This window comes from Mastomys coucha, unplaced genomic scaffold, assembly GCF_008632895.1.
Source record: "Mastomys coucha isolate ucsf_1 unplaced genomic scaffold, UCSF_Mcou_1 pScaffold15, whole genome shotgun sequence".
Classification (NCBI taxonomy): Eukaryota; Metazoa; Chordata; class Mammalia; order Rodentia; family Muridae; genus Mastomys; species Mastomys coucha.
This window is the reverse complement of record NW_022196897.1, coordinates 137,184,831-137,206,245: the sequence shown is the minus strand read 5'-3', so window position 1 is coordinate 137,206,245 and position 21,415 is coordinate 137,184,831. Positions and strand designations below refer to the sequence as shown.

At 44.4% G+C, this 21,415-nt stretch overlaps 1 protein-coding gene across 2 annotated transcripts; it reads right to left on the bottom strand.

Moving 5' to 3' along the window:
• Positions 1–975: 975 nt before the first annotated feature.
• On the bottom strand, positions 976–20,342 carry Nsfl1c (NSFL1 cofactor). Of its 2 annotated transcripts, XM_031372212.1 has the most exons (10): positions 20,119–20,342; positions 17,875–17,972; positions 12,022–12,096; positions 10,501–10,506; positions 9,769–9,934; positions 8,958–9,050; positions 7,704–7,813; positions 6,769–6,906; positions 2,604–2,768; positions 976–1,381 (listed from the first exon to the last, which is right to left on the bottom strand). In XM_031372212.1, the coding sequence occupies exons 1-10, from the start codon at positions 20,221–20,223 to the stop codon at positions 1,219–1,221; spliced, it is 1,119 nt and encodes a 372-aa protein (XP_031228072.1). In that variant the 5' UTR covers positions 20,224–20,342; the 3' UTR covers positions 976–1,218. The 2 variants fall into 2 exon arrangements, with proteins under 2 accessions (XP_031228072.1, XP_031228073.1); XM_031372213.1 differs by lacking the exon at positions 10,501–10,506.
• Positions 20,343–21,415: the final 1,073 nt, after the last annotated feature.

Below are 21,415 nucleotides of genomic sequence, written 5' to 3'. Positions count from 1 at the left end.
TTGGGGGGTGGGGAACCCAGGACCCTTTGCAAATCACTTGAGGATGTAGGCTACAACCAGGTAGTGCAAGGGGCCTGAATTACGTAGGAAGGCTTGGGTGTTACAGCATGGTCCCTGGAACCTTGCCCATACACTCTACCATTTGCCTAGTGTGACCTGGGCCCTGTGAAGTGCAGAAATAGAGGTGCTGCTAATGTTTTTCCAAGCAACTCAATAGAAAGGATAAGCTCTATTGTCCTTGCTCTATTTTCCAGACCTTTGGTTCTGGTTACCTTCACATGCTGGAGACCATACTGCAGTAGATGCTGCAGCCCCACGAAGGGCACTGTTTTCCAAGACCTTGTCTAAGGATGCTTCTTGGTAGCTCCCAGTATTAAGTTGGTTCCTGGCTCAGGGCAGGGCAGGGCAGGAAACAGTACAGTAAAGGAGGCAAAAGAGGTTCTATCCAAGGTCCCTACTAGCCTCTTTATGCCTTCAGCGGTGGAGGTCTTCACCAGGCTGGGATGTGCCTTGAGCGCTGCAAGTCAAAGGTTGGCAAGGCAGGGAACAAGTGTAAAACAGAACTTGCATCCCAAAGCTACATGTTAATTACATAGCCCAAATAAAATCTGCTTCTTGTAAGACTCTTGTGACCACCACCACTCCAGTTAAAGGCACTCAAGATACATAGACACTCATACACATATCTGCTGCTAGCATTAGTGGCATTTCCTGCTTTTTTTCCCTAGACAAAGACACCCTACCTGAACCCACTAAGGTTATCATGTGCCATATCCAATGAAAAAAAGCCCTCCGTTCTAGAAGGAATCCTCCACACAACCACCTGTGGCAGGAGGAACACATCAGGAGATGAGTATGTGTGCCACAGTGACTTTTATGCAGAGGATGAAAGCAAAGTCCCCTTACCATGCTCAAGATAAGATTTTTTAGCAATCAATTACGGCTCCAATGGCAATTTCTATACAACAACGTTGGTGGTATTTCTTCAAATTTTTGTGTTTTTTATTTTTATTTTTTCTTTAAAGTCCATTGATCATCACAAAAACCCAGGAAATACAACTAAAGAGAAAACAAATGTCCAACTGAAGTCTAAGAATCCAGAGCAACGGATGAGACGTGGCACTGGAAGGGCTAGGTGTGTAGGGATGGGAGGTAATCCCCACGGGCATGGCCGCAGTCACGGGAGACACATAAGGAGGTGAGGCAGCAGCTGGGCGGTTATGTTAACCGCTGCACGATGACAGCGTTGAGAAGGTTGGCTTCCTTCAAGGTTTGGTTCTCATCAGCCAGCTCTTTGTTAGGGAAGGTAGTCATAAGGACAAAACTGGTGGCAGCCATAGCTGGCCGGGCATCCACGATGAAGAGCCGGATGTCGCTGATCCTGGAGGAGTAGGGTAAGTGGGAAGTAATGAGTAGGGAGGGCCCTCTGCTGTTGCCCCCCAACCCTGGCCTTTGGGAAGAGGAATAGGACTGCAGGCTCCTTCTCACCATGCCTGTTTCCCCATGTCCCTTTTCTACAGAGCAGCCAAAGCTGTCACCTGGAAGCACATCAATCTCATTTCCTCCTCTGCCTAAAGCCCCCCACTCCTTGCAGGCACAATCTTCCTGAAGTCCCAAAGCCTGCCTTATTTTGCTGTCCTTCTTTGTCCTTATCTCTCTTCTTTCTTCCTTCCACACTCAGCCTTCTTTCATTCTATTCTACTTCAGGACTCTTCACAAAAGAAGCCTGTCTTCTATTGCTCCCATCTTGCCACAGAGGTGGTTTAAGGACCATCTGACTATAGCCTACACCTACAGACCATAAATCCCAGCAGGGTAGACACATCTTATTTGGGTGTCATGGGGGCACTTCTCAACTGTATGTCAGCAACATCTTAGTCCTAGGAACCCTCCTCCAGGTACTTTCTTGCACCTGGGAATCACAAGGATAGAGTCACTGGAAATGGAATTCTTCCTTACACCCTATCAACAGAAGTTTCTTTCTGCCACTATGTAGTTGTGGCTCAGGAGAGCCTGGACATACTAGATGCAGCCTGGAACCCTACCCACATTCTGTGCAGGCTGTCACTTGGGTGGGGTTAACCAGTAAGGTGAAACTAAAGCAGTAACTAGTTGGTAAGATGGGTTACAACCCTCTCAGAGGGAAGCACCAACATTAGGAGTATTTGGTTAGCACTCAGACTGCCAAACTACTCAGTGGCCCACATCTGAGTCCTGGCTTAGCTAGCCCACCATGGATGAAACTTAGACATCTTTTTTGAGAGAAAGTATCTTCACTGGTTATAGGCCCCGAGCATCTCTCCTGCTAGTCTCTTCATTCTACAGCGCCTTAGTTTCCCTAAGTTTAAAACCACAGACACTTCCTTTGAATAAAGAACCTGGTGGCTTAATGCTAACAATGAGGAATGTGACCTACAGATGTGAAAAGACCCAGCTACGTGTACATTCACCATCCCAACCCACTGCCTCCTCCAGGGAAGGCATGGATTGCTTGACAGTGTACATGAGGGAGAACAGCTGCCAGCTTCCCACAGATGTATTCTATATTCTAGACTCTGGGACCAGACACTGCTGGCAAAAGGTAGTCCAGATAGAGCAGGTACCTGTGGCTGTGGTTGAATTTCTGCACCAGCCTCCCGCCATCTGCAAGCCGGATTTGGATGTTCGTGGTAGGTTCTGCCTCATTGATTAAGATGGACGAGCTAGCTTTGGCTTCATTTTCTGCTTGCTGGGCTGGAGAGCTGGTGTTTAATACCTGGGGGGCCGTGCTGAGAAGAAAGGAGTACATTAGGGCAGTGTAGAAACAATTTCCTCACAGAGGTACAAGGCAGAAATCTCTGTTCTCACTGAGCAACTGCTATGTGCCCAAACCTGTATCAACTTAGGTGCTCTACGTGACAAAGTCTAGAAAGAAGACAGCTTGTAGTAGGGATGAGACTGCTGCTGTGAGGCGTAGAACCCACAGATCAGAATGGCTCAGGCTGGAGGATGCACTCCAAATCTGTGACAGAGGCAGCCTTAGCAAAACTGCAAGTGACTGGTTGTGTCATGTTCTTCAGGCAGGCACTCTCTAATATAGTGGTTCTTAACCTTTAATGCTGCAACCCTTTAATACAGTACCTCATCTGTAGTGACCCTGAACCATAAGATTATTTTTGTTACCACCTTATAACTGTAATTTTGCTACTGGTATGAGTTGTAAAATATATGTGTTTTCCAATGACCTTAGGTGATGTCTGTGCATGGGCTGTTTGACACCCCCTGCCTCTTACACACAAAGGGGTCACAACCCACAGGCTGAGAACTGCTTCTCTACTATGAACTCACAAGTGCATTTATTTCATATGTGCCAATTATAGTGGTAGTGAAGTAAGGATTCCTAAAGGTCAGCTATGGGCCTGGTAGTGTAGTGGTTAATCACATAATGAATAGGATGGAGCATCTGCCAGTTATTTGTGCTCACATTTTAAGAATGAGATGGACCAGGATCCAAATTCACCTACTAGCTGTGTGGTCTTGGGCAAACCAAGTTCCATTTTTCTTTTTTTTAAATTGAGACAGACTCTTAGTATGTAGCTCACAATGGCCTAGAACTCACTATGTAGGCTGGGCTGCCCTAGGGCATGTTGTAATCTTTCTGCCATAGCCTCCATAGTGGTGGGATTACAAGTATGTACTACCACACCCAATTTTCAGTCCAAGAAATGGACTTCCTCTTCTGTGAAGAGATAGGGGCTGAGAGAATTAAAGGTGGAGCCCAAAGAGTACCAACCATGCTCCTGTGAGGAGCTGCTTTTATGTCTGATTTCTGGCCTTATAAGACCCAAGCCTGGGAGAGTGGCAAGTATTATGCTACCTGTCTTTTCGAGAGGTCTTGAGTTCAATTCCCAGCAACTATATGAGATCTGGTGTCCTCTTCTGGTGTGTCTGAAGACAGCTACAGTTGAGTAGTGGTTCAAGGCTAGCTTGTGCTACAAAGTCAGACCTAGCTTTAAAAACTAAAACAAGATCTTGAAAAGGACTTGGGGTTGGAGATGGGAGTCATGCTTTTGATCTTCTTCCCACTGTAGCCATACTGAATAAATCTTTTTCTGTGTTCCATTATTTAAAAAAAAAAAAAAAAAAATTGAGGAAACTGAGGCACAGTGAAATAAAGTTCTCAGGCACTGATCTGAGGTGGAGGACCTAGCCATTTAAGTCTAGCATGTGCTCTTAAAACAGGGCCAGGCCTTGGAGTTACAGATATAGGTAGAATTGGGGAACCTGAACCTAAGACTCACTTTCCTCAATTAAACAAAACAAAAAACTAGACTTGATGGGTTTGAGAGAGAGAACCAAAATGACAGAAGGTAAAGCTGGGTTAGGTAAGCAGGGTTGGAATTGGGAGAAGTGAATATGGTCAAAACATGCTGAATGAAATTCTCAAAGATTTAATAAAAATTGTTTAAGAAAACAAAAAAAAAAAAAAAAAAGAGAAAGCATGAATGATAAAGTGTTGAGGCTTGATCCAGCACCAGTTCCAACCTGTAACAGCCTAGCCCTCTCAACTATCACTCTCAGGGTAGGCTTAAGCTCTTTGGACTTGATGTTTCTGAAGGCCGAGACAGTAAGGAAAAGCTAGGCATGGTATCTTATGACTCAGGAGTTTGAGGTCACCCTGGGTGACATAGTGAGACGCTATCTCAATAAGACAAACAAACAAACAAACAAACATTTCCCAGAAAAGTTGAGAAAGTAGCTCAAAGGAAATGTTGCACTTGGCACATACCAGAGGCACAAAAACTGCTCAAAGATATCTAGGATTCCTATAGTGTTGGCAGTAAGAACAGAGACTAGAAGGAGCCTAGTCTGGCACTGGTCAGTACTTTGGCCCTAGGGAAAGGCCTGACTCTCCAAGCTATGGTTCTTATATGTAGACTAGGGACCAAGGTAAGGTTAAAGTCACTAAGTATGGAAATGCTTAATACAGTACACAGCAAACGGCAGAAAACACGTACATGCTATCATTCTTAAAGGTTGTCAGAATTTTGGACCAAAATCATTTAAGAGATGTTAGGTCTAGCCATGAGTTCTAAATGCTCTTTCAGAAAAGACAGAAGAGAGAAAGGCAGACACTCTGACACTGAGCATGATGATTAGTTAAGAACAACATTCCTGGAGAACATTAGTTCCAAACAACTCCATATAACTTTGTAGGACAGCTATGTTCACAGGATAGGCCCTCTGCCTAGTCCTTCGAGAACTGCTTCCACCTAAGCCACTGCTTTCCACAATAGCTGGCCACCTACACAACGGTAATGGAATTTCACCCATAGGCAGGGTAGGCAAGCTTTAACCTCTATAAAAAACAGAGGCTTTTCTTTAGTGTCTCCCCATATGAAGAGCCTCCATCATTCAGCTGCTCATCACCTTCACAATGGAATGAACTGGCGCTAAAGGTAGTTTCTTCAACAATCCCAAATATTAGAACTCAGTACCAGCCCTCACAAAGCCTACTGTAGAAGGCCGGGGGAGCAGCAAACCTCCTCACTCATCTCCAGCAGCGCCTAGACATCCCTAGTGTTTACAATCCAAACTGAAATACACGCAATCTTCATCAAACTATCAGGTAAGGAAGCTCCTGCTCAAATGAATGGATGTGAAGCCTAAACTTACTAGAAATACTCAACACAACTCAAGAATTTTTTCAATACCTTTAAACTGAGATAAATGACCCATTCACTATTCAATATAACCTTTTACATATAACTTGAAAAACAAAACCCCAAAATCTCAGGTTTGTTTTATATTTGAGATAAGCCTGAAAAAAAAAGTAAGATTTTAGCTCCTAATTATTTTGGAAGACAAAACAATACTGAACCTAGGTGTAGTCGGTGGTACATGCTTCTAACTCTAGCATGTTGAGGCAGGAGGATCCTGAGATAGAGGCCAGCTGTAGGCAACAGAATCCCAGTCCTGACTGGGCTACACACTGAAAGCCTTATCTCCGAAGGAGCAGTAGTAGCCTCTCCAGGGTTCGAAAGTCCTCATGCAGCATTCCCGGGAGCTTCTTAACCCCACATGCTCAGTCTCGGCTCACAGCAGCACTCCTAGGAGCTTTTTTTTTTTTTTTAAGATTTATTTTATTTTATGTGTAGGTGTACACTGTAGCTGTACAGATGGCCATGAGCCATCATGTGAGTGGCTGCTGGGAATTGGACTCAGGACCTCTGCCAGCCCCACTTGCTCTGGCCCCACTTGCTCTGGCCCCGCTCGCTCCAGCGTAACTCACTGTAGCTGTCTTCAGACACACCAGAAGAGAGCATCAGATCTCATTACAGGTGGTTGTGAGCTACCATGTGTTTGCTGGGATCTGAACTCAGGACCTAGGAGCTTTTTAACCCCACATGCTTAGTCTCGGCTCACAGCACCCAGGAGACGACAGCTTCTGAGTCAAAGCAGCAGCTACACTCCACTCCCTGCTCGTGCCAGGCAGCTGTGCATGCATTGGCTCCTTTATTCCTCCCAACCATAACCCTGAGGGGAAGGACTCCTATTAATCTGTTTTACAGCCGAGGAACCTGAGGCTGTGCGGTCTAAGGTCACACAGCAATAAGGAAAGACAAGCAGAGATTAACTCAGGTCTGCAGACTTCAGAACCCATACTCTCCTCACTCCCCCTTCCCTGAAACAAAATTCAACTACTCTGCAAATACAGAGATCCTCACAGTGAGAACAGAGGACTGGCTGGTGGGACTGACGGTCTGTCCAACTGGCACTGCTTCTCACCTGCCCAGTTTCTGGCCCTCGCCAGTGAAGGCTTTGAAAGCTCCTTTGGGCTTCACGAAGTCCTCATCCCGATGATCCTCCATATCCAAGTTCACCTGCCCACCGTGAGCTAACCTCCGAAGCTCTGCAGGAACCTCCCTAAGGAAAAAGGCAATGGTGGGGTTTATTGTGAGAAGGATGGAAACACTGGTTAAGTTGTTATTGTCAACTTGATACCCTCTGTAGTCATGGGGAAGAGAGAACCTCAACTGAAGAACTGCTTTCCCCAGATTGGCCTGTGGCCATAGCTCTAAGAGAATGTATTCATTGTCAAGTGGTGCAGGAAGGCCCAGTCCACCGAGGACTACACTGTCTAGGCAGGTGAATCTAGTTATGTAAGAAAGCCAGCAGAGCAGGAGTCAGTGAGCAAACAAATAGCTTGTTACAAATCCTGTTCTCCTTTAGTTGCTTTCATTATGTGTTTAATCACAGCAACAGAAAGCAAACTAGAACAGTGCACAAGGTGAGACCAATCCTCTCAATCTCTTTGCTTTCTTAAGCACTCCTTCCTCTCTGTCTCTCCATTTTTCCCTTTCTCTATCCCTGAGGACTTTCATGAGGAGAGGAACTGGGGAGAAGATGAGGGAAGCCCTACCCCAAAGTCACCACAGCATTTTTACCCCAACAGCCTGAGAGGAGAGAGACTGGTCATGGTGTAGTTGCCAGAGTCTGGTTACGGAAGTGTTACCTGTCTGTCTCCATCTTCTTAGTCACAGCACGGCCTGATTATTTGGCTACTTAGCTATGCCTCAGGGAAAATGGACAAAGTTTTTTGGAGTGATCTGTGAATCTTTATGTCAATTGTGCTAAATCTGTTTTAGTGACTTTACTTTTCTTCCTTTCCCACTGGACAGCTCACTCACTAAATTGAGACTAACATGGGCTTTTCTGCTTACCCTCTACGGATAGACTCCAGAAACTGGGCATTGGATGGGTCTTGGTAGCTTCTAAGGTCCCCATTGTCTAGGCTGAATCCAGTTTTCCAGAGCTTTAGCACTACATGAACCTGTGACAACAGGAGGTAATAAGCAGTTAGTTACAATGACAGGAACCTAGAAAATGCAATTGAACCTACAAATGAGTGGGTTTTGACTATTTTACCATGTTACTACAACATGATAAGGGCTATCAACCAAGCACATAAGCACCAACCTAAACTAGGAACATGCTATGATGCAGGTTAGGAGAAGGGGGGATTGTTCTAAGAAGTTTACTAGCGAGGTGACTATACAAGAGATGACTCAATCCCAGCTGTGGCTCCCTATTTTGCAGTTACTAAAATGGTCTCTGGAGTTGGAGGTGGCTCAGTGCTTAGGAGCATGTAGTACCCTGACAGGACCCAAGTGTGGTTCCTAGCACTCATGCCAGGTGGCTCCCAACTGTCTTTAACCCTCATTCCTCAAGATCTAAACACCCTCTTCTGTACTCACGTGCATATTCCCTGTCCCCTTCACATAAAAAAGAAAGAAATTTCAAGAACATATATACAATCTGCCAACTTCCTACACATACTTATAGAAAAAAACTTGAAAGGATAACAACTGATGCACTGGTGGCCACTGCTACAAGTCTATAAAAGTTTTACTGTCTTCCTGCTTGACTTTATTTGGGAATATAACTAAAATGATTTAAAATATACATCACAGAAATAAATGGACATAAATGTAGGCCAAATTATTTTGTAGCACACTAAAAATTTTTTAAAGACTCAAAATTATATAGTATCATTGCCTGGAGGGTGTGTGTGCATAAGTATGTGGAAGATAAAGAAAACTCAAGCAAAATGAAACAAAACAAACAAAACCAACCAAATCCATCCATTTTTCAGGTCTTCTTTGGCATTTTCAAGGATGTTCTTCAACTATCCCCAAAATACCAGAGAACTCCCCCGCTGCCGCCACATACACACATTGGCCCCTTGTGTGCGATCCAAAAAACACTCAGGAAACCTTCCTGTGTCCATCTTCTTCCCCAGCTCTTGCCCTGGCCCTCTGTCCATCAAGTGAAAACTGTCTCATTTTTATGCAAGTCTCTGTTAAGACCACAGCCGGCTTTTCTTTTAGAGGCTGCTAGTTCACACATGTAACTAGTCCCTTTTGAAATGGGCACAATGAACAGTTCACAAGCATCTCTGAGGAAGGCACACTCACATCCTGGCCTGAATGCCGCCTCCTTTCTCCTGCCACATAGGCAGACTCTTCCTCTGGTGCTGCTCCAAGGCGGTAGCCCCCTCCTGCAAATGGCTATAAAGAACAAGTTCATAAACACTTGGTAGTGGAATTACTCAGATACAAAGACATATATAGGATGAGGCAGAAAGGCAACATTCTGATCAAGCTTGTTAACTACTGACTAGCAAATTGATGATCACAGGGGCAGGATAACAGGTGAAAGCTGGAATACCCAGCTAATGGGAATAGCTACTATACTACTACACTTCTCAGTATAAACTCAGTAATAATGGCTATGTAAGAATATGAGTACAGGACAGCAACATGACTTTTTGATTTTCCTAGGGACAGAAATCTTTACATAAAAACTGGTGATGAAGCTGGGCATGGTGGAGCACAGCTTTACCCCCACTACTTGGAAGGCAGAGGCAGGTATTTCTGTGAGCTTGAGGCAACAAGCATGGTCTATAGAGAATTCCAAAGACAGACAGGGCTACACAGAAAAATCCTGTCTTGAAAAAACAAAAAACAAACAAAATGCAAAAATTCCTCCCCCAAACCAGTAATGAATTTAACTACAGCAAAATAAAGGAAAATACTAAGCTGACCAAATTGGATAGGTAGGTTTCTGAGCTCTGATCTAGCACACAGACACACTAGTCTTCTACACAGGGGAACAAGTAGTAGCCAAGTGAAGAAACAAAGAAACCAATCTTTGCTAGAGGGAAGCAGGCTTCCCTGTCCACTGTGGAACTCAAATTCCTTTGGCTACAACAACCCTTATGCTCACTCTCGGTTTACTGGACTCTCCAGGGCTCTTGGTCACTCGTTCCACAGCTACAGCCCCATGCTCTTTGGCACCCTTAAACAGATCATCCACCAGCTCGTTGGGACTCTTCTTCCGGGGAGGGCCAACAATCTGCTGTCCACTTCTCTCTGAGCCCCCAGCATAAAACCTGTGTATAAAATGCCAAACACAACAAAAATGAACAGAAGATGTACCAGGTTCTGGGTGCACTGAAGCAAAGAGTACAATGCCTCTTGTCTTTAAGGAACTCTGTCTATAGTAAAACATGTAAGGGTGCAGGCAGATAGGATGCAATGGGAGCAGCCATGAAGTCAGTAAGGGTCTTGGAGACAATGGTGGTGGTAGCATGGAGATGGGGAGACAGGGACAACAACCAAGGCTGCCAAGATGATTTCCTGGGACCTCTTGAGGATAAGGTAATCAGGTAAAGAGATGAGGGAAACATTCCAGGCATGCACAACAACACATCAATGCAGGAGAGTTTCAGCAGGAACCATCTCTGGAAGCCCCGTTCCAGGAGGAGGCAGCTGTGGGTCCTAGTCAGAAGCAGCTAATGCTAAGAGTTCTGGATTAATGTTGGTGGTGCAGTTAGTACAAGCAGCTAGGATCCAGTCCTGGCTCTGCAATTGTATGACCTGTACAATGGAAGCCAGTGCACTGCTTTGCACACTTTGTTGCTTTAAAATGAAAAATAGGATTCCATGCCCTACCTACCTGCTCCTTAAGTCAGGGTCGAGGTTCAAATCAGCAGATGTATGCAAAAGAGCAAGCAGAGCAATGTACATGTGAGGCCAACTGACACCACATCAATAACTTCCCCAAAACTCGCTGCACCTGCCATTCTTATGATGTATACTGGGAGCCTCAAGAGATGCACTAGAAGCCAGGGAAGCTCCAATCTCAAAAATAAGCTCCAAGATACCTACATCAGGTACTCTAGTAGTTCACAAACAGCTTGAGATCAAGTCAGTACTTTTATTAATCTGGGTCTAAGAAGGCATTGTCATGTAGCTGCTTCATCAGTCTTAAATTAATTCAGCAATTTGTCTCTAAAAGGGACCAGTGGGAATTTGTAAAAATTAATCTTGGTTTGTAATTCCCACAATTTCCCTAGAACAGGAGGCAACGCTTAGGCCCTGGCTGAGAATGTTGTTCCAGGTCTAAAGTAGCTAAGGAAGCCAAAGGGCTGTGAAACAGTGGAAGGTCACAATGGAAGCTGTGACAAGGCTGGAAAAGATGAAGGTGGTATTCGGGAGCTAGGCAGTCACACATGGGGCTGTGATAACTAGCGCCTTCTACTTGAGGAGTATAAAAACTTAAAATTACCAACGTCTCCAAGTCTCCAGGATACTTAAAAGCAAAGTTCTGAGTGTAAAGCGCTACATGAACACGTGACTTCTCAGATCTCTACAGGGAAGTCACTACATTTCTACAGTGATTATCTTCTCATCTCCTTGAGGAATGTTTGAAAGACCAAAGCAGATCCACGGAGAAAAATAAGCAACTGAGAAATGAGGCTATAGCCAGTTTATCCTTGTTCAATCCAAGTAAATACAGTTCTGCCTGGGCTGAAGAGTCTTAGTTGAGGGATCTTTAAATCTTGGCTTAAGAACTGGGAGCCTGTGAATAACAGCCTTAAAAGTATTATGTTCTTGACCTGGGGTTTCTGTTAGAGGAATTACTGTAAGGAAATAATTCAAAAGTGGTCAAAGATTAGCATAAAAGGTGTCCGCAGAATTGACATTTACAGTAGTAGAAACAAACCCACCAAAACTATGGGACATATGGGCTAGCAAAGTAATGGAAAACAGGAATTTCAGTGTCAGCAGCAGAGAAGTATCTAAGACCTTGCTTAATCCAACACAAGGAACTAATCATCTTCACCATGTTATAATCAGAACAAGGACTGTAAAGAAACATAACAAAATATTAATGGTAATTATGAAAGAGTAAACACTATACTTTCATTCTATGAGTCTCATATTTTCTTTGATGAAACAATAATTCTATTACAAGATTTCTAAAAGTAAAAACAGTATAATTGTGTTGGGAGGATACACATTTACAACCTTATTTTTCTACTTATTGTGTAATTTAATTACTACTACAATACAGAGAGCAAACTGCTCTTAGGCTCTTATCTCTGTACAGGGCAGTGTGGTTGGCAACAGTGAACATGTGTCCACGCCTTACCCCAGGTGATTCAATAAATTGTGCTCCCTCTCAAAGCCTTACCTCTGTCCCTCCTCTTCCTCCTCTTCCTCATCTTGGTCATGAATGAGGTCTCTGAAGGATGTCACTCTGTTATCACTGGAGACAGGAAGGAGCAAAATGATTTTAGGAATAGTTAAAGAAAGGCAACGCCTATATCAACCAGAGAGTTGGACACTGGAGTGAGATGTTGTGGTATGAAGACAACACAGATGAAAAGACTGACCTACGTTTAGATAACAAAGGATGTGGCATTTGTCTGATAAGGTCACACCAGACTGGGAATAAATTATAGTAAATGCTACTGTGAGGTAAAATGGAATCCAATTTAAGCTGTTCCGGAAATGGGGGAATGAGCTCTTTACTATTTTTAAAGCAAACTACTGAGGGCTGGAGAGAATGCACATTGGCTAAGAGCACTTGATGCTCTTGCAGAGGGCCAAGGTTTGGATCCCAGGACACACATAGTAGCTCACAACTATCTATAACTCCAATTCTGGGGAATCCAACACCCTCTTCTGACCTCTGTGGGAACCAGGCATGTACATGGTGTACATACATACACATAGGCAAAATATTCATATATATAAAATTAATTTTTTTTTACTACTGAATAGTTTTATTATGTAACTTTTAACATGTAAGGCATTAACTAACTGTTGGATTTATAAAGGTAATTAGACACTGGTCTTACAGGCTAGTGGCACAGATAAACAACTATCTGCTATAACGATGTACAACAGGGGCTGTGGCAGTACACACAACCTTGTGAACACAAAGCCTCTTGTCCCCAGTGAGGGAAAGACTTCCTACAAAAAGACACATTTGGACCATTACCAAGGAACTGGTGAAAGGAAACTGAGTGGAAAAAGGATGGTGGTGATAGTGGGAAAGGGGAAATAAAATAAAATAGCATTATGGAAACATGGATGTAAATGCAGAGGCAAGAGACTAACACACTAGAGAAAGGTCAAGGAGTCCTGCATAATCAATGTGTGGGTGGCAGGCAGCACTAGAGAGCTCCCTGCCTATCCTTTGTTTAGATTTAGAGCCTCATGCCTCAGTCTCCCCAGGTTATAGGCATGAGGCACCTCACCTGGAGAGCAATACTGCTAATATTCAGGGGGGTGGGGCTGGGCATGTCCCACAGGGTGTAGAGGAGAGGTTTGAGGGGTTAGCTCTGCAATTGTCTTCAACTGCCAGTTTTCTCCCTTGTTTGAATCTATTCTCAATAAACAAAGGCTTAAGGACCATGAGGCATGCAGATAAAAAAGGGCCCACATTTATTTCTTGAGTAAAGTAGCTTTCCTACACTGTAGAATGGGAAGGGGCAATTCAGGTTCATGAGTCCAGGCAGAGAGGGAACGCTGTTTACTAGGAAGAAAGTGACAGCTGTGTCTTTAAGATCTGTTTCAAGAGAGTCTGAGGTTTCATCTGTTGGAAACAAGAAAACAAAGCCACAGCAAATACTTGAGTTAACAAAATGCTTGAGTTAACTGGGAGTGACCTCAGGGTATTCCTGGAGGGCCAAATGACACAATAGAGGATCCCAGCAATGACATCTACAGTAATGCCCAGAGAGGCAACTTCCACTCACTTTCTCAGAGAGCTGAAAGAATGATAGGCTAAGACTGAGAATCCATGGGAAAAGCTTGCTACTGCTTTGTTAAACAGGTTCATATATATATACCTATCTCAGCAAATAACACACTCTCCATATGGGCTGTACCTTTCTCCCAAATGTATATACTGGAATCCAGTGGCACCTGACATAATCAGGGTGGGTGTAGATGGTTTCCATACTTTGGGATCTTAGACATGCTACTTAAATTCTCTTATCCTTTGTTTTCTCGTATGTAAACGGATATAAGGCCAATACCACCCTTTTGGACCTTCGGGGCATTGTTGATATGCTGATATATGTAGAGACCTTTGCATGCTGTGGTACACTTATTAGCAACTACTTTTCAGAAGTAATTCTAAAGTATGGTATCTCGATCAGAAGCACCAAGAACTCCTGAAGTGAATCTGTGGAACCTCAATACCATCTTAACTCTCTGGGCTTTGAACTCTGGAAGTGGTGCTCTGCACAGTCCCTGCTGAGGAGGGGAAGGAGCCTCAAGTTTGAGGACAACTGCTCTCGGGTAATGCTTTTAGAGAGTCACCTTATGGCCCCAATGTGCTGGGGGATATTACTAATGTCAGAATCCTGTGTTTGATGGTCTTCATTTGGAGGCATTAAACTACCTCCTACGGTACCCAGTATCCTGAAGTAGCACAGAAGTCCCTTATATTGTCCGCTTTAAAGCTGGCCATCTTGGTTCTGTGGCAGTACCTTTCTGTGACCATGGAAATGATTTATCTATCTGCCAAGCCAGGAAGGGATAAGACATCATGTTGGCCATTCAGCATGTATGGTTAGGCCGAAGCATGGCCTACTACAGAACTACAATCTCAGTATTTAGAAGGCTAAGGCAGAAGGATAACAAACTATTTTATGTGTAGCTAGGCTGAGCTACATGTAAAGACCCTGTCTAGAAAAAGAAATGCAGTGATTGCTAGCAGCCTATCGAACAATGTAGCTTTAGGGAATGAGATAATTCAGGTCCTGAAACTTTAACAGGTATAGATACTGGGAGGTGAAAGTGAGATTAAAAATAGAAACTGTCTGTTGTTAGATTCAGCGAAGTGCTGGACAGGAAGGCAGCATGTGGTAGCTCTGACTTTACAGAGACACACAGGCAGCAGGTATGACTCAGCTTTTCTAAGACACTACATCTTAATCTGAGAAGGGTGAGGATACTCTCTACTTCCAAAGCTGCTGAAGGGTGTGTGAGAATACAGGTAAGGCTATCTGGCTTCAACAGACAGATGGTTAGTGCAACAAGAATTCTCCTACTTCTCGTTTTATTAATATGAAAAGTTAAATTATCAGGAAAAGGGTTCTAGACAACATGAGAGAGATGTAACTTATTAATACATGGACATGGCTAAAGTAAACAGATTTAAAGTTGCAACCGGAGTTCTGAGCAATAGGGCTGTGGTGTGCTGCTCAGCAGAGGAGCAAGGATGAAGGCAAACATGGGTGTGGGATGTGAACTGAGATTGACAGGCAGAAAGCCAGACAGACACTACAGCAATTTAGAGGACACCAACAGAGACAGAACAACACATATCACAGAGATGGGGCATCAAAGGAATTAGTTTGGTTGGAACAAAGGATTTAAGAAAAGGAAAGGGGTTAAGAGGAGAAAGGCAGATTCAGGAAAAACGCTGGAGGACTTCTGGGCATCTGTAAGAAGTAGCATGCTGTGCAGAAAACTGAGACTCAGGAAGCAGAGCAGCTCTGACTTTTACCCTCCATTTGCTGGCTTGTGTGATCTGGGGAAGAAGCCCAGCTCTTGTGTCTGCATCTACACAAGGGGACAGTACAATACTCACCTCATAAGGTGGATGACAAAGAAAAAGATGTATATAAAGGCTTAACTCATGGGCTGGCACTAAGTGCTCAGTAATGATAATGATTTATATTGAGCTTAGGCTTTCTCCTACAGTAAGTTATGCAAAACATCTTATTAGATTCTTCTTATGGGCATCTAGTATACTCTCTTGTCAGAAGATACCTGCCAAAGTATAGTTAAACCTGTACCTTAATTCTGATCTAAAGACATTCTACTATCCCATTCTACAGACTCCTCCTGGAAGCTCCAGGGCTCTACACTAAATGCCCCATTCTAGAGCCGAAGGAAGAGCTTAGTGACTGTTCTCAGTTGGCATCAGAGACAGGTGAACAGGGGTCAGTCAGCAGCAGGCTAAGTGTCCTGTAACAGCTAGGTCAAAGGCTGGAGAGCAGCTGCTCCCCTGACCACCAGGGGTCAATTCCTTTGGGGTGCTAGTACAGTTTAGTTTCTTCTGAGAAAATCCAGTCTAAACAAAGACAATGACATAACAAACCACACCCCCTTTCCTTTATTTATTTATTTATTTATTTTTTGTTCCTTCTCTGACGCCCACAATCAAATCTAGGGCTTAACCAAAACAGTAAGATAAGGCTAAGAGGCCTGCACTCCTGTCCAGCCTTGTATTCCTTTCATGTTTAATGCTAATGTTAAGCTGTAGCTCCTTATCGCTTTACTTTTATTCTAAAACACACACAGATATTTTCTCTCTCTCTCTCTCTCTCTCTCTCTCTCTCTCTCTCTCACACACACACACACACACACACACACACACACACACACACACACACTCGTCTGCCTGTTGTAGAATGAGGCAGAGTATAGTGTCAGTAATAGTAGGCAACATATTATGCTCTAAGTACTACATAAAGTTGTTTTTTGTGTGTGTGTTTTTGAGACAGAGTAGCAGAGATCTACCTGTTTCTGCCTATGCAGTGCTGGGATTAAAGGAAGTGTGCTCTGAAGTCTGCCTTTTTGTTTGTTTGAGTCAAGGTCTCTTTACATAGTTGGAGTTGTCCTATATAGATCAGGCTGGCCTTGAATTCACCTCCTTTGCGAGTGCTAGGGTTAAAAGTGTGTGCCACTATGTCTGGCTTGCATTAATTCACTGACTGCTAAGTGGCAGACACTACTACAATTTCCATTTGATGAAAACTGAGGAACTGAGATAAATATCCTGTTTCAAGTCATGAGTCTCTGAGCTGGGTCTCTGAACCTGGGCAGTTAGCCTCCTTGGCCCTACACTAATAAACCTTTGATGTGCTAAGAGCTATGCTGGACTATGGGAGAAGGAAAGAGGGAACAAAGGACTAGCATTAGAGGCTACATTTCAATTCCTCCTCTCTGGTACTTTTGACATGTCAATAACCCAAAGTGAGGTTGGATCAGAGAGTTGGATCACAAATCTGCCACCTCTGCCAGCAGCCCATACACTTACAACCTACCCCTCAGGCAATAACATTACAATATTTCATCAGTACCTCACTGCAAATAATTGAAAGATCACTTTCCTGTGACCTCCCTTCTGTAGAAACTGGAGGCACGGGAAGACATGAAGGACCAATGAGATTTGGTGTTAGTTTCTCAAAGAGAAGAAATGTAGTTTAAAGCTCAGAGATCCTTTGAGAGAATTCACTATTTCATAGTAGAGAGACATTCTTTCTGCATTCTGGAGTTGAATTCAAACCCAGCAAAATTTTCTGACAAATTATACACTGGAGTAAGTGCAATTAGACTGAAAGTATGGAAAGAAGTGTCTGGGAGTTCAGACACTTCTGTGGAAAGAATCTGGGAAGACCAACATTCTCCTCGTGAGCAGATCCCAGCAGTGACTGATGACTGAAGCCAAAGGTCTAGGAAAGGAGGTGTAACACAAATGTTAGCTAACTTCCCTTGTCAACTTGAGAAGAGGTATCCATTTCCACGGTCATCTTAATAGTATGATAGTCATTCCTAAGACCATTAACCTCATCTCTATTATGACACTCCTAGAGGAATGAAAACTTCCAGAGATAAGACAGTCATTCCTCGAAGTTCATAAACACAGCCCTTAAAGATCTTAAGTAGGGGCTAGGAGCACTGAATGTTCTCCCAGAAACCCCAATTCAAGTCCTCGCAACCACATGGTGGCCCACAACTATGTATTAACTCTAGTTTCAGGAAATCCAATGCCTTCTTCCGGCCCCCACAGTGCATAGACAAACATGTAGGCAGAACAACATCTCACAATCAAAACAAAAACAAACAAACAAAAATCAAACCACAAAAAACCTTATAAGTTGACCCTTGAATCCCTCAGTTGTTTTTAGTAGATCCTCAAACCTCTTAGTTCACAATCTGGACCTGAACCTCCTATCAAGTCAGAAAGGAAAGTCCCTTTTCTGGACACGTTCATGTAGCAACTGAAGTTGGTCCTTACCTAGGAGCTGTGCCTCTGGACACTGAACTTGGGGCTGCTTGTGAAATGGTCACAATGTCTTCATCCCCTCCATCCTCATAAAAGCTCGCAAGTGCAATCTAAAACACACAGAGAGAGTACTTTGGGACCCTCCAGTCTTTCATCTGACACACATTTGACAATGGAACAAAAACATGAAGACAAAACCCACACTTTGGTTCCTATACCTGGAACCAAAGAAGATTAGATGGAAAGGCAATAGACATATTAGTGGAGGTGGGGGTATACTGCCTCAGGGGGAAATCCACCCACTAAAAGGAACAAAGATATTAAATAAAATATGAAAAACATAAAATAAGACCACCAACTATTTGTTATTTGTGTGTCAGGTTGTCTGTACACTATATGTTAATTCATTTAATCCACTTAGAATTTCATAATTAGTATTATTATTGTCTCACTTTATAGATGACACAGAAGGACTACAAAATGAAGACAGTTTCTGGAAGTAAGAAGTGGGGTCAGGTTCAACCCCAGGCAGTATGCTCAGGCTCTCACTCTTATGTTCTAAAAGGTAGAAGTGACACATTATAGGGACAGATGCTACATTTCCTTTCTTTGTGAAGCCCAGTTTGAAATGGGATGCTGTTCCACCAAATCTATAACACTAAAGGAGATAATGAGATTAATGCAGTCACCTTAGCTTTACACATACGGAAGTCCTTTATATGAGTCATTGGGTCATTTGTGACTGTCACCAACTCAAGGAGAAGGCATTGATTTATCACACATTCTCTACACAAAGAGATAAGATAGAACAATGAGGTCCCACAGAGATGGAGGAGGCACCTCCTGTCTGCAAGGTAACCAACTATATAGGAGGAAATGAGCTGCCAGGGACAGTCAGTCTGAAGGTATTCTTCATGCAGCATAACAAGCTTCTGGGAAGTCATGTGCCTGCCATCTTAGGAGCTGTACTAACCCGACATTTGGACAACCCACATTCAAGTCCTGGCACTGTTCGTCAGGTTACCACAGGTTACCACACAAGTAAGAGCCTCAGTTCAGAAGCTCTTCTCTGTGTGTCTCTGTTCAGCACAGAGGCCGCACGTGCCTCTGAGAGCATCGGGTCTCTGTTTGTTCACTTTGTTTTTAAAAGAGGGACTATTTACTCCTGGAACCATGTAGACCATCCTGTCTCCAGAATGCTGTAAGAGTTAAAGGAGTAAAAAAATCCCTAACGTTTGGGAAGCTATTTAAATGTTATAGTCAGTAGACATGGTTACATCAGAGAGCTCACACAGTGAGCACATTTGGTGTCCCTTTGAGGGTCCAATTCCTCATCCATAAAATAGGGTTAGTCTTTACCTGTTTAATTAGTAGTTAGTGAGTTCTTCAGCAAGTTACTTATCCTCCAAAGTCTCAGCTGCAAAATGTGAGACATGTAAATAAGACATTTTGTAATGCTGAACAGTGCCTGGCTTGTAGTAGGTACTCAAGAAATATTAGTCATCATCATCTACCTACCATGTAGGCTGGCCAAGGGCATTTATGCAATCAGTTCTTCCTAACATGAATTACTGTATGTTTCTGAGCACTAAGAGATGGGCGTTGCTCTAAGGATCAGAAGTGTGCAACATTTCATGCCTGGTGGAGCTTGTCTTCTAAATTAATTACTTAGTGACTATTTACTACATGCCAGTGAACAAGACAGTAAGTGCTAAGAAATTCCCATTTTACAGGTAAGTTAACTACAAAATGGGAAGAGACCCCCAACCTTGCGCCACAATCCCACAGGTAGTTTCTCCCAGTAATTAGTCAAGAGTGGGGCGTGGGCTGATTCCCTTCAGGGTTTCCTCCACCAGCACAGCACTGTGGCGGAAGCCGCATTGGAAGGCCACCGCGACCTCAGTGGTGCTCCATCTGGAAGCCGGTCGCTCAAATCCACCCGGCCACCCGCAGGCACTCGCCGCGGCAGCCACGCCCCCAGGCGACTCCTTCACGCGGACTGCGGCAGCGCCCAAAGTCTCGCCAACACTGCGAGCCCGCAGGAAAACCGATGCCCTGCAAAGCAGGCCGGGGCTCGCCCGCGTCCATTAACTTCCAAGCCAGGCCGGTGACGCGTGGCAAGCGACCCCAGAGACCATGAGGCCTGGGCCAGGGCCCAGCCCCGCAGGGATGACTGTGCGCTTCGGCCGCGGAGGGATCACGGAGCCAGCACCGCATTTCCCAGCCCGCCCGAAACGGCCCGCCTCGCGGCGCTACCTGCAGGTCCCAGCCAGCTGACTCCAGGAAGAAACGGGCCCGGTCCTCCTCAGCGCCCGTCACCGCCACGAACTCCCTCAACGCGTCCTGCCGCTCCGCCGCCATCTTCGCCCCGTGCACTCCCCAAACCGCTCCGGCGGACACTGCAACAGCCCCGACCCCAGGCCTGCGTTCCGCCCGCCGTTCTACCGCGTCCAGCGGCTGGGCGCCTGCCCGTAGGCTCCGCCCATTGCGGTGCCACAGGAAAAGCCCTCCGTGTGGGAAACCCGGCCGCCTCGCGCCCTCTGGTGGCCGCTATGCGCACCGCACCTTAATGGCTATAGTAGAAGGTCGATGGAAGTTGAGTAGGGAGGGGCTGGTTTTCCCACAGGATGGAGTCCCCAAGTCAGATTCTGCAAATTACTCATGGTCACATCCCTTTATTTCGTTAATTATTTATTTTCACATTAATTTCTTGCAGCATTACTCGAGAGCTGTCTATGGCTTGATGCTCTTCCAAGGGCTGTGGAAATAACAAGAGGTAAAACAAAGTGTCCTGTCTTCTTGTTGCTTATGTTCTTTGACCCTAACAATTCTAACCAATGCTCACAACATCTCCATGGTTTCCTGTCTTACACTAGTACAAGTCTCAATCTGTTATTTTCCACAGCATCTAACAAATCACCACTGCATTGCCACTGGCAGGCTAGCCCAGGACAAGGAGACTCAGACATAAGGTGGACATGTGTCCCCTACAGAGAAAGTTTAGATCTCTCGCCAAAAATGCTGCCCCAACAAGCGAAAGTGGGGACAAGTGAAGCTGGCAGCCTGCTAAGTCCATCTATTTATCCCTCATTTTCTTCCTTCCTTCCTTCCTTCCTTCCTTTCTTTCTTTCTTTTTTGTTTTTTCGAGACAGGGTTTCTCTGTGTAGCCCTGGCTGTCCTGGAACTCACTCTGTGAACCAGGCTGACCTCAAACTCAGAAATCCCCCTGCCTCTGCCTCCCAAGTGCTGGGATTAAAGGCGTGAGCCAGCACTGCCTGGCTTTTATCCCTCATTTTCAAGGTTAAACTGGTACCATCCTACACTCTGCTATGTTGGTGAGCAGCAATTCCATCAGCTCAGAACTTACTGAGTGTTCAGTGAGTTTCCCATCAGCCAATTAGATGCTTTGTTTTCCTCCTCTTCCTCCTATACCTGACTCAGAACAGCATCACTGTGCATGAAACCCCTACTAAGGAATGAGTGAGTGAATAGACGAAATAACACATGGATCAGACAATGAGGATCTCACAGAAAGTGGTGTGTGCAAGAGCCC

Bases quoted from the DNA above. Each gene is read 5' to 3' on its own strand.
- Nsfl1c (XM_031372212.1), bottom strand. From the start codon at position 20,223: ATGGCGGCGGAGCGGCAGGACGCGTTGAGGGAGTTCGTGGCGGTGACG. The intron at 12,097-17,874 runs GTAAGGACCAAC...TCCTGTCTCCAG, and splicing joins TCCAGAGGCACAGCTCCTAG to TGATAACAGAGTGACATCCT. The intron at 1,382-2,603 runs GTACCTGCTCTA...CTACTCCTCCAG, and splicing joins AAATTCAACCACAGCCACAG to GATCAGCGACATCCGGCTCT.